The 12,703-nt window shown below is 37.9% G+C and overlaps 1 protein-coding gene across 5 annotated transcripts in view; it reads left to right on the top strand.

Annotated features, from left to right (window-relative positions):
* LOC126997343 (uncharacterized) overlaps positions 1–11,420 on the top strand; it is a 118,649-nt gene extending 107,229 nt beyond the window's left edge. For 4 of the 5 annotated variants that reach the window (XM_050858390.1, XM_050858391.1, XM_050858388.1 and 1 more), the window contains one exon: positions 6,935–11,420. In XM_050858390.1, coding sequence (XP_050714347.1) covers positions 6,935–7,667 — 733 coding nt within the window. In that variant the 3' untranslated portion in view covers positions 7,668–11,420. The remainder of the gene's footprint in view (positions 1–6,934) is intronic. The other variant, XM_050858392.1, reaches the window with a different exon arrangement.
* The last annotated feature ends 1,283 nt before the right edge of the window (positions 11,421–12,703 follow it).

The raw sequence follows: 12,703 nt of genomic DNA, 5'->3' as shown, positions 1-12,703 counted from the left end.
GCCAGCTAGGGCAACCGGCAACTCCAGGTTTTCCGGGTGTGCCTCACTCACGGCCAAGGTTGGTTGCCCATATCCACATCCACAATGTAAACAAAGCACTTGCCTTGTATCAATATGCTGTCGTCTGCTAAAGTAAGGGCTGTTGCGGCTTGTGCTGCCCTTACCCAAGTTATGGACTTGTTGCTGAAGTTAAATGGAAGGAAGAAACAGTTGTGGGTGTGGCATACCTGTGGTTCCTCCATGCCAGTTCTCATTGTCACCACTGCGCGTGCACGGCCAACCCACCCATCTTGACTCAACCACATAAACACAAGGATCGAAAAACAACAAACACACACACACACACGCGCACACACCAGACTCATTAGGAACCATTGCAGATGTTTCTGACAAACAGAAACGACTTCACCATTTCTTGAGTGTGTTAGAACGTATTTGGTGAGTTGCTCACATGAACCAAACGTAGCTCTTGGCAAGAAGAGAGAAGTCATCTTTAACACTGCTCTCTTCTTGCCATTGGGTATGTTTGGTTTGTATGAACCACTCACCAAACAAGTTCTAACACACTAGGAAATAGCGAAGCCATTATTGTTTGTGAGAAACATCTGCCATGGTTCATGATGAGTCTGGTGTGTGCGTGTGTGTGTGTGTGTGTGTGTGTGTGTTTCTTGTTACTCGATTGGAGTCTAGATGGGTGGGTTGGCCGCTCACGTGCAATGGTGACAATGAGTACTGCCACAGAGGAACCACAGGCACACCACACCCACAACGGCTTCTTCCTTCCATTTAACTTCAGCAACAAGTCCATAACTTGGGTAATAACAGCACAAGCCACGAGAGCCCTTACTTTAGCAGATGAAGCCATGTTGATACAGAGTAAGTGCTTTGTTTACGTTATGGATGTGGATACGGGCAACCGACCTTGGCCGTGTGTGAAGCACACCCGGAAGAAAATTTGAATTTGCCGGTTGCCCAAGCTGCCACCAACGCGGTGGGAAGAAAAGGGCTTAGTGTGACACCAGGTTACGGTCAACCGACAACTCACTCCCGGATGGGCACACGGACATTGCCAGTAGCCACAGTGGTTAGAGGAAAACGGCCAGTGTGACACTGCTTTAAGGCAGCGAGGCCGCTGACCGGGTGAGCGCCGGCGATGACGGACTCCCAGTGAATCACAAGCGTGTTTTCAGAGCTCAACCAATCATAAGGCTTCATCTGTGGCTTTAAAATGACCCGTTCTCTCTTCCTGTTTTCTTCCTCTTTCCAAGGTACATTTTTGAGAAAACAAGGGAGTAAAGGAGGAAAAAAAAAGCTCCGGGGGGCAGCATGAGCCAATTAAAATGGCGCCACTATAAACAGTTGCCTGCGCCATGGTGGGCTCGAGGCCGACCATCAGGCCCAGATGGATAGTCTACCGGTGCCATAACCCACGTGTTAAAAAAAAAAAAGGGCCGGAACTGATAAGCGCTTTTTCAGTGTTTTCAATACCTCGAGTTTCGCGATCCTCAAGTTTAGCAGTATACCTTCGGAACGAAGCGAGCACAAAACTCGAGAGGGTACTGTAGAGGTTTGGAACAGACTAAGTGAAGATGTAGTATCGGCGAAAAGTGCGCAAAACTTTAAGGAAAAGTTGGACAAATACAGATACGGAGACGGGACCACACGAGCGTAAGCCCAGGCCCTGTAAAGCTTCAACTAGGTAAACACACACACACTGCTTTTCCCATTCTCTCCATTTCTTCCTCCTCCCTTGAGGCAGCCAAACCGATTAATGTGCATTTCTCATCTGTGTGCCAGACCCTTCCCCCTCCCTTGAACATGACTACCTCTTTCCCCTCCCTCCCTGCCACTTTTGAGGAGTTTCAGGTTGCCAAGAAGTTGAGAGCCCTAAAACTCAGAAGGTCTTCCACACCATAGGACCCATCAAACTCAGTCAGGAGTTTTCATACAAACTAAAGTGTTCAGAGCATGAAGGCGGTTCAAGGTGTGGCAGATTCCAGAATTCCCATGAGTGCGGCGCTGCCAGTTCGACCGCCAATTATCAGATTAGCACTCTCTCCTGGCCTACCCACCCACATCCCACCTGTTTATCTCTCTCTCTCTCCCTCTCAACCCGGGGGAGCGACCTAGGGGGACACACCGACCACCACCACCACCACCACAACGTGGCAACATGGGAAAAAATCACTACCACATGTCATCGAATTTATACAAATCCTTGTTATAATCCTAAACATTGACACTCATTGTACTATGTAGCTTCCTTTACTATATACAGAATATATAATTGTACTATGTAGCTTCCTTTACTATATACAGAATATATAAAATATCACTTCAAAATAGCACATGGATGGGAAATAAGAGAGAGAGATGCATGTACGAAGGCTGATTTGGCAGCATGGGTAGAGGTAAACGACGATACCAGCTCCACCCTGAACTGCCTTCATGCTCTGAACAGACTATAGTCACCCCCCTCACCTCTATCATCAATGCTTCCCACGCTCAGAGTATGTGCCCTACAGACTGGAAAACTACATTCATGACTCCCATCCCTAAAGTCAATTACCCCACCTCACGCAATGAACTAAGACCCATTGCTATCACACCAATCTCCAGCTTGCTCTGTGAAGACTTTGTGTTTAGCTTGGCATATGATACCATTTATAACATATAATTCATCCCCTGCAGTTTGGCAACATAAGGGCATCTTCCACTACACACTGTCTCATCAGTTTCCTGAACTGCATTCTTCAAAACCTAGAAACCAGAAAACTTCCACTGCCCTCGTCCTCATTAACCTTCAGAAAAACTTTGAACTGGTTGACCACATCACTGTTATCACCAAGACCATCACCATTCAACTCCTTTCCCACCTGACATCCTAGCTGACTGATTTCCTGACCCATCAACTCCAGCAATGCATTATCAGTGTACCACCTCCGCCTTCTAGCCCCATACTGCACACTTTTTTATGCACTATTTCTGTCATGCATGGTTCAGCACAAAAAAAAGCTAAAATTATCAGAATTAAAAAATTGAAGATATATACTATATTAAACATTCATTATTTATACAAACCATATATTAGTATATGAATTAAATCAATGAATGAAAATATCAAACTAATAAAAACTGGGTCATAACTGCTCAGCTGATACATGTAAACAAAGACGGCAGGAGTGGCAATGGCGATGCAGCATTCACCCTTTTCTCTTTCAACTTCTAATTGACTGAAAATATTATACTACTATGAATTATATATGTACTTGACTCTAGTACATACTGTCTTAACATGCAAATGTAAGGTCACAGTGCTGCAGCTTAACAGTATGAGACAGGTGGTGGTGGAGGCGGTGACTGAGTAGTCAGCGTCCGGGTTCAGTGTCCAGGATGCAGGTTCATGTCCTGCCCACCGCTACAAACAAGCTGGCAATTTTTCAGTCATTATCGAGCGATGTACGACTACCCACATGCTGTCGTTAAGACTAATTATCAACACGGACTCTAGATTCTCTCTTAAAGAGGATCAAAGATGAGCTCTGGGGGGCAGCATGAGCCAAGCAAAATGATGCCACTATAAACACTTTCCTGCATCATAATGGGCAGGGGCTGACCACCAGGCCCCACCAAGAAAGCCTACCAGCGCTATAGGCAAAAAAAAAAAAAAAAGGGGGGGGGGGGTCTTGTTCACATGCAGCCACCTAGTGGGTGTTGGGGACATTGATCAGGGGACGGAATGTGATGTATCCCTGGACCTCTGTTTTGGTTTTGAGTAAGGTATGTAATGAATCTCTGAAGCACTGGTTTAACAAGTGCTTTGAATAACTCGGCAATGTTTTCACTAAAAATTAAGTGTCAAAAGAAAACTGGTATATGTTTGCAAAAGAAAACTTGATACAGTTAAAGTCTAATAATCTGAACATGGTTAAGCTGTAAATTCCAAACAGTTTTAATATCTAAAATGGCTAACAAAAAATTCCAGAAATGAAAGTTAAAGAAATCAAATGAGGCACCATATATGCCAAGAAGTGGGGACAAGAAACAATACAACAGAAGACTCAGGAGAGATAAAAAGCTAGTCTAGGTGCTGGCAGGCAAATATTCACTTGATATTCAGACTGTATAGTGCTCTTTATCACTGGAAAGATGTCTCCCACAGCTTCTACAAATGCTGATCCTGAGTCGATGCTTGAGGATGACGAGTGAAAGTGATAAAAAAAAGTGACATACAGTAGGTTTAAGGAATTTTATACAGTGCGGTAAATAGGGGAAAATATTAGATATGAGTGAAAAGTGAATAGATTAAGTGAAAATACAGTACTCAGGCAGCCTTAACTTGAGTCCATGATTGTTGGAGGGGTTCAACTTTCCAACGGCATCTCCTTGTTGTTTGGCGTTTTTGTGAACATGCTTTACTTTTGTGCTTTTAGTACGTCTTGAGCTATTTTTTTACGTGGATTTACCTTTTTAAAACTGTTGTTCTGCAGTTTTACATACTGGTGAGTTATAAAACATGTCTTTTTTTTATTGCATGAATATAAGTTAAGCTTTCAAAGGTCTTTCCCAATAATCCAAACAATTCAATAATTCCAATGACATTTGATCTGCTGCCATTTCGATCATTGGACTTTTAATGTTGTTTGGGTAAAAGAGGGGAAACTTTAATTTTCTCTCATTACCCAGTGTACACTGTACTTGAAATGTAACACACATTTTTTTCTTATGCAAGGTCTAACATGGGAGCCTAAGATCTATGTATATGGAGGGATTACTGTAATGACAAACAGACAAAGTAGCTTTATATGCAAAGTGCATGGTCTCATTCGGTGTTAGTTGTGTATCTTTAGAGGCATTAGTTCAATCTCAATTTTGTTTTAATTTTTCTGATATGTCTAGCATTACTGAAATTTAAATGAGAATATGTGCTCTGCACATAAGGTTGTTGTGTCAATTTATCAACAAAGCTCAGTAGCCTCAAAACTTGCCCTCTCATTCTTTATAAGTTCATTCCTCCAATTGTTTATAGTAAATGGCTTATTTGAGTTTTTATTTACTTTTTTAAAGTAAAGGAAGCAGCTCAAGTGCAAAAATAAATGAAAACAAAAAAGCCCACCAAGCACTGCTTTTATAAAAGAAAATTAAGGAGAATGGCTAAGTGAGGTCAATTTCAGGTCGTGATACTCCTATCTTGAAGGTGATCAAGTCTTAGACAGGAGGAAATATAGATGAAAGAAGGCTGTTTCAAAGTTTACCACTGAAAGGATGAAAGAATGAAGATACTGGTTAACTCTTGCATAAGGGATTTGGACAGTATAGGGATGAGCTAGAGTAGAAAACAAGTGCACCGAGGTCATGGGAGGGGGGGTTCTTGCAGTTAGCAAGTTCAGAGGAGCAGTCAGCATGAAAATATTGATAGAAGATAGAGAGGCAACATTGCAGCTGAATTTTAGAGATAGAAGGTGGTCAGTAAGAGTAGGGAGAAGAAGAGATGAAGAGCCTTCAACTCGACTCTGTTCATAAGAGCTATGTGTGTAACCCCTCCAAACTTGACATACATACTCCATACAAGGACAGACAAGGCCCCTGTGTATGGACTCATTTCTTATTTTGTGATGTACTTTACTATATGTTTCATTCAGTATTATATTTACATAGACTGGGTATAGGCTATGAATATTATTAGATGGGCTAATATTGACGTCTTAACTCATTATAACATGGGTTTCTATGGAACCTTATATGTGAATTTCCTGTATGTAGGGGTTTCTAATGCCCATATTCTTTCACGTTGGATAATGTGAAAAATTAAATGGGATTTCACAGAACAAATTATGAATTGGTTGGATACGTAATGATGACACACCTCAAAGTTGGATAAACACTCCCTAACCCCAACTACCACCAAATAACGGTACTACTCACTTGGTCTAGATGTAGAACCGACGTGGAGCGTTACAAAGTTCAATTCCCTGTATAACGGATCCTCTATATATACAGGGATTTCGGTGATGAGTTCATCGCCCGAAAAGCCACACAGGAAATCAATACAACATACTTAGCTCGTGTGATTTTGGAGTGGGTGAAGTTTAGTAGAGATTGAAGCTGTCTGGTTGAGTTCCTTGCCTATTGTAGGCTATGGACAATGTATATTTAGGCTACATTGAGTATTGTATTTATTTACGTATGTACAGTAGAAAGTTAACCATGAAGATTGTGGAAAGGTGAGACAGTAAATTAACTCAGGGAGCAGGTGGCGACGGGTCAGTGTCTTATGTCCGAGTGGCTTCATGCCTCTTGTGTATATGTGACGTGAGTTACGTTGAAGCTTCGAAGCTTCAACATGTGACATCACTTATCTGCCATGGCAGCCAATACACCAGCTTCGAATTGCTGGTATAAAAGTTTCTCCCATGATTTACCATTGTAAATTTGAATCATAATAATCTTTCTAATTACCCAAAGTGCAATTGACCCCAAATAGTGCGTAAATTTCTCCCCACCGACACAATTGATGTAACGGGAGGTAATTTTATACAAAAATTTCTGACAAATAACACTATTGTAATTATATCCTAAATTCATAGTTCTATGTAGTAGGTTGGAAAGGCTCAGCAATATGCAGAACCAGGGGCATACATTGTAGGAATTAAACTTGATTTTTGTGAGCACTAAGAGCACACTTTCAGCACTGCTATTACCTTTTTTTGTTCATTTCATTATTGGAATATTGTTGGATTCACTTTGTAACCTATATAGTAGGCTGTTTTTTTTCCATCTTTGATTTAAGGTTTCTGGTTCTTACTAGCAGTTTTCCCGCCACACTCAGTGGAAGGAACTATTAAATGAAAATTTGCCTTTTTTGCAAATTTTTACTTTAATGAGAACCTGAGTGAGCCTGAGGCACATCTTGATTATATGATTCTTCCCACAGATGTGATGTGTGTGGCCATGTGGTTAAAAACCTACAGTCCATCCGTCAGCACATCCGTCGTCACCATCCTGGTACAGATGATTTCACATTTTCCAAACTAACATTAGGATCTCCCATGAGGCCTCCAGTTAAGCAACCATTCAAGTGCAATTACTGTGGTGATGTTGGTGAGACACTTGAGGAAATGCACACTCACCATGCCTTCCTACACTCCCATCTTGAATGTAGCATTACAAACTTAATGGATGAAGCCTTATCATCTTTGCATAGCCCGTCAACCAGCCATTCTGTTGAAGATTCAAAAATATCCTCCTCAATTGTCAGACCTATGGGTAGTAAAAGCAGTCTTACTGTATCAACAGCAATAAGTGAGGTGAGCAAGGAGCCTGAAAATACAGTAGAAGACTCAAAATCTGCCATTGAGTCACCCAGTGCTGTTCCTCTTGTATCACAGTGTAAAAATACTGCAAGAAAATCATTTCCAACACTCATGAAACGTGCTGTGGCTATGAAATCCACTTCCAAGCCACAGGTGGTAGAGGAATGTGATGATACTGAGGAGTTTAGTGCATACCATATTACCCAACCTCCACTTGAACTAGAAAATGTTTATGCTTTTGTGAACCTTGGTGCAGGTGTACCAATGAGACTCACTGTGCAGCAGCTTGGACGATTGGTTGATTTGAAGCCACAAGTTGTTGTGACTGATGTATCAAATGAACAGGAAAATTAATGTGTCAATTAAATTCCTACAGTAAAGTACTTGTACTTAAAAATCTATTACAAACAAAATGGACTGTGGTGTATATCTTTTGGAAAAGCATAATAAAGCAAAAATGTATGTTTGAAATATATTGATGTACAGTTACATGTTGCTACATAAATGTTACACTCTGGGTGGTGTTTTGTAATTTTGAGGGTTTTAGTAAAGCTCTACAACCATTATGATACAAAGAAACAAGTTTTGCCTTGTATGGATATTGGAGTTTTATATATTAAATCTCATGACCCTCATACTATGTAAATATAAAAAGATGAAATATTTTCATTATTTACACATGTCCATGGAAGAGGTTGAAGACTGGTGCTGAGGTAGAAAGGTCTATAATTATTATTATTTTTTTATTATTTTGTTGGTGGTATTACCATTTTAACCTGAATGATCTTGGGCACTTGCTATTGTTGGCTAATATGCCATTTCCTCGTAATAACATTGTGCATCCCCCTGGTCTAAGTTGGTTGGAAAAAGAGAAATCTTCAGTAACAAACATTCCATAAGGCAATTGGGTTATTACCTATCATATTATATTTTTTGAGCTTCATACATTATTATTTGAAATTTCATACTTAAATTTCAACAATTGTAGTAAATTTATTGATGACACAAGATTAAGATTATTTAATGCATTTCCATTAAAAGAATAAACATAGATTCTCATACATTATTTCTAGTCCTTTGAGTTAAAAATAAGAATATAATGATAATACAAGTTTTGCTTTTGCATTGAAAATAGAAGAGGAAATCTAAGCATGATCTTTGGTAACCCTTGCTAATTAATATGAATATCAGCTTTATTTGACCCTAAAATATTTTGATGAATTCCAGTTCATCACTGTTTTGTTTCTCACTTGTCTGTACTGTCCTGTTGAATTGCCTTTGTATTTTTGTCTTTGAATGGCAGGTAAATAAAAGAACTTTAGCTCACATCCACTTCCATTATCAGTGTTCTCATATAAAAAGTATTTGCTGTTACTTACATTCAGTAATCATTACTATCCTTCCCTTCTATAAACTCTTTGCTTTCAATGACAAATTTACTCCTCTTTTCCGCTTGAAATATAATGTCTCCCTGTTATTAGTTGTGAAATCCAGGAGAAATTCATTAGAAAAAAAAAATCCTGTTTTGTAGGTATGAAAGGCTTTGTAGAAAAAAAAGTTCATTTTGTTGGGATCCTAGGTTTGTGGGTACCCCCATAGAATGAAGAAATGCCTGCCCTTTGAGATCATTTGGTAATTCAGGCAGCCATTCTATATCAGCCATAAACCTTTTCATCATCACATAAGGTGACAATTGTGTTGGTCTAGTGTCTGGCAATAAACCTTTTGCAGCAAAATAATTTTGTAATGGAAAGTTCATATCACTTGTTTAGGTGGAGACTGCCCTAATCTAACTAAGACTTGGATGTAGAAGATTAACAACTGCTCTTAGATGGCTTATTCAATTTTTAGATTGTAACTCCAATCACACCATCTACTGTTTCTTCTAATATGTAGTTAACTCCCTCATTCATAACCACGTTTTCAGTTTACACCCTCCTGTCTTTAAGATAGCTCATTTGACATTGTTATCTCCTTCATGCTGTACATTTAACTTGCATCATAAGAACTTAAATTGAAATAAAAAAAACATAATTAATCAATATTTACACCCCTTTTCTCAGTTTACCCAGAAATTTGACTTTTATTGTTGCCTAGTTCTTAAAAGCTTTTCATTCTATGTGATGAAGCTTTCATTGTTCAGCTTCAGCTTCCTCAAGAACATTATTATCTATTGTACTTGCAAGGTGACAGTCCTACCATCTCCAGTAATAAATTGTAATAAAACCAACATCTACACCATGAAACTCCCATCGCTGTGGTTAATGGTATTATGCCAACAATTAACAGGTCATACAAAACACTCCTACCTGATGCTCCATGGTCATCCTCAGTTGTACATGCACACACAGTAAAATTGCCTCCCTACTCCCACATTTCTTTGCATGAACACAATTCTAAAAACTATGGCCATACTTTTCAACTTTTATCCCATCTTCATTTCCCCTTTATCATGTTATGCAGATATTGTTAGTGGGTCCAAAAGTTACTTATTTCACTAAATGTATTCAATACTTTTCACAATCTACATTTACTTATTATGATTTCCATTTTCAACCATTCCCTTTTTTCTTAAAACTTACAACCTTCCCCCTCTCTTCTTTTATTGTGACTGGGCACTATTTTGTCATTGTTATTTAGTACTACAGTGTTGTTACTTCACTAAATTCAATGAGTAATCATTATGCTTAAACAGTGGTAAAAATGCAATTCCTGTTAGAATAGAATTGGAGTGACTAATGTAGGTCATGAAGAGATATTAAGTACTGTATATTTCAGCACATCAGATAAAAAAAATCTCCAGTAATAGACTGTTCTTGGCTAAAACAATTTATTAAAAAATTATGCTGTATGGTCATGATCGCATCATAAGTTTGTCTATTAGGAATGTCAAAAAAACTTTGTTAAATTAACCAGTTGAAAGGAGATAGACTTTATATGCCCTAAATGCATCCTAATAACAATGGGATAACAAAGTGTTCCTCAGAGGTAATTGCATCATGTTCTTAAAACTCAAGAAACTTAATAATTCAACATCATATATATATATATATATATATATATATATATATATATATATATATATATATATATATATATATATATATATATATATATATATATATATATATATATATATATACCAGCATCTTTCTGGAGAATTTCTATATTTTCAACATGCCAGTACAATATTTTCATATAAATATTAATGAACATCATTGGCATAAGTAACAGATTAAGGAAACTAAATATTAGCTCAAACTTGTATCTGAAGAAGCATGACAACTAAATTTGTGATAGGTCATGTTTAAGGGCATTGCAAAAGTCAGTGCATATCCATCATTGTGACTTGTAATGACCAGCATTGAAATAAGCTGTCTCATAAACTCTACAGTTTTACTGAATCCTCAAAGACTTTTGCACACTTCTCTCAAAAATGTTTTTCTTTTCACGTAACAGTTGGTACTTTTATGTTATGAACTCCATGCCACATCTTTGTTATATCTGAAATGCTTATCTAGTTTTTAGTAATATTTTTTTAACATCTTATAATTATGTAAGCCTATAAATCTTCCAGTTTGTTTAAATTTCCTTTAGGCTTTAATAAAGTTATACCTCATTCAAAGATAATTGATTTTCTCAAGTGTGCAAATACAAAAATTAATGAAAAGTTGTATATTTATTTGCAAGCAACATTATTCCTAGTATTGCTTTTTTTTATATATAAATTGGTTTGGAGATTGATGTACAAACAGTAGTTTTCATTGTGAGGGGATGTACATTTAGATGTAAATTATTACAGTTCCTAGTTAGTTCTTGCTAGCATCAGTTATTTATAGAGATGTATAATTATTTAATTATTGTATTATATTTGATAATGTTTTATGATACATATCTACAGGTAATATTAGCATTATTCTCATTCCATTTTAGTAAGAGGTTGATACATTAATTTTCTGACAGACTTGCTGCTGTGAATTGTGAATCAAGCACTGATCAAGCCTTACGAGCAGCTCTAAAGTCTTTTTTTATTTATAGTAAATAATTCTTCTTATGGTGCATTGAAGTAGTATACCATAAACCCAATAAATTATGGCATACAACAAATTTTGTATGGTATTTCATTCAATCTTCAATTTAACATATGTATTTGGTAAATATTCGAAGTTTATTGAACTTGTCCTCCTACCCTTTCAACAGGATAACTTAATGTGCACAAACTGTTTGAATCTGGGACACAGTTTAGGGGAAGAAATTGGTACCTCATCACTAGCTAAAAACAACCAGGAGCCTTGAGCTCAGCAAACTTTGCATAGATTTTATTTATTTATCTATTTTATTTTATTTTATTTTATTTTATTTATTTATTTATTTATTTATTTATTTATTTATTTATTTAATTATTTATTTATTTATCTCTCTCTCTCTCTCTCTCTCTCTCTCTCTCTCTCTCTCTCTCTCTCTCTCTCTCTCTCTCTCTCTCTCTCTCTCTCTCTCTCTCTCTCAACAAAGATGATCTCTTCCTTGCATAACCAACCATACAACAAGAGGCTCTCATCTTTAACATATTCTTTCATGAGAAATGGTGCCTCCAATAAAATATTGATTGCTTAAGTGGTCGTCGACTTACAACCTATATGCAACTTATGACTGATCGACTTTACGACTGCTGGTTCAACAGTTTCGGCGGAAACTGTGACGTTATGAACAAGTGCATCGAGGATTATTTTCTGAGGCTAACATCATTATACAGTCAAAACTCGGTTTACGAGTTTAATTCGTTCCGGAATTTTGCACGCACACCAAAACACTCACAAATCAAAACGAATTTCCCCATTGAAATTAATGCGTCCCATATCTCAAAAAAATATTTATATAAAAATCATTTTACATGTTATTATTTACAGAATTAAAGTAATTTTACGAACAAATAGCGATGATAAATAATATGAAACACAAATCAATGTGTTACGGTTGTTACGGAGACTCCCGTAACCGCTAGCTAGGCTCGAGGGGTAGGCTTCGCCCCGGGGTTTAGCAGCCGTAGTTTCCCTATTCTCCAGGCACCGGAACTACGTTCGACCGCCAACGTGAAGCTAACCCAACATATCGACCGATATGGAGGGTGAACGGTAGTCACGTCCAGGAGGGCATACAAGCTGCCGAGGCTCGCCCCCCATTCCCGTTGCGAGCATAGTATCCACCATTCCTGTTTTTTTTTCTTTGCAGCACCATCCCTTTTAACCATCTTTCTGGGGCACATTTTTTAAAGCACAAAGAACTCAGTGTAGTGCTGAAAATACACCGTAGTGTTGAAAACATGACACAAGCGCAAGGACGCTATTTCTACGAGTTTACAATGCGGACTGAGACTAGAGCCGTCATCTGGT

The sequence above is a fragment of the Eriocheir sinensis genome, chromosome 12, assembly GCF_024679095.1.
Source record: "Eriocheir sinensis breed Jianghai 21 chromosome 12, ASM2467909v1, whole genome shotgun sequence".
Taxonomy (NCBI): Eukaryota; Metazoa; Arthropoda; class Malacostraca; order Decapoda; family Varunidae; genus Eriocheir; species Eriocheir sinensis.
Note: the sequence above shows the minus strand (reverse complement) of the source record. Positions and strands in the feature narration are given on the sequence as shown.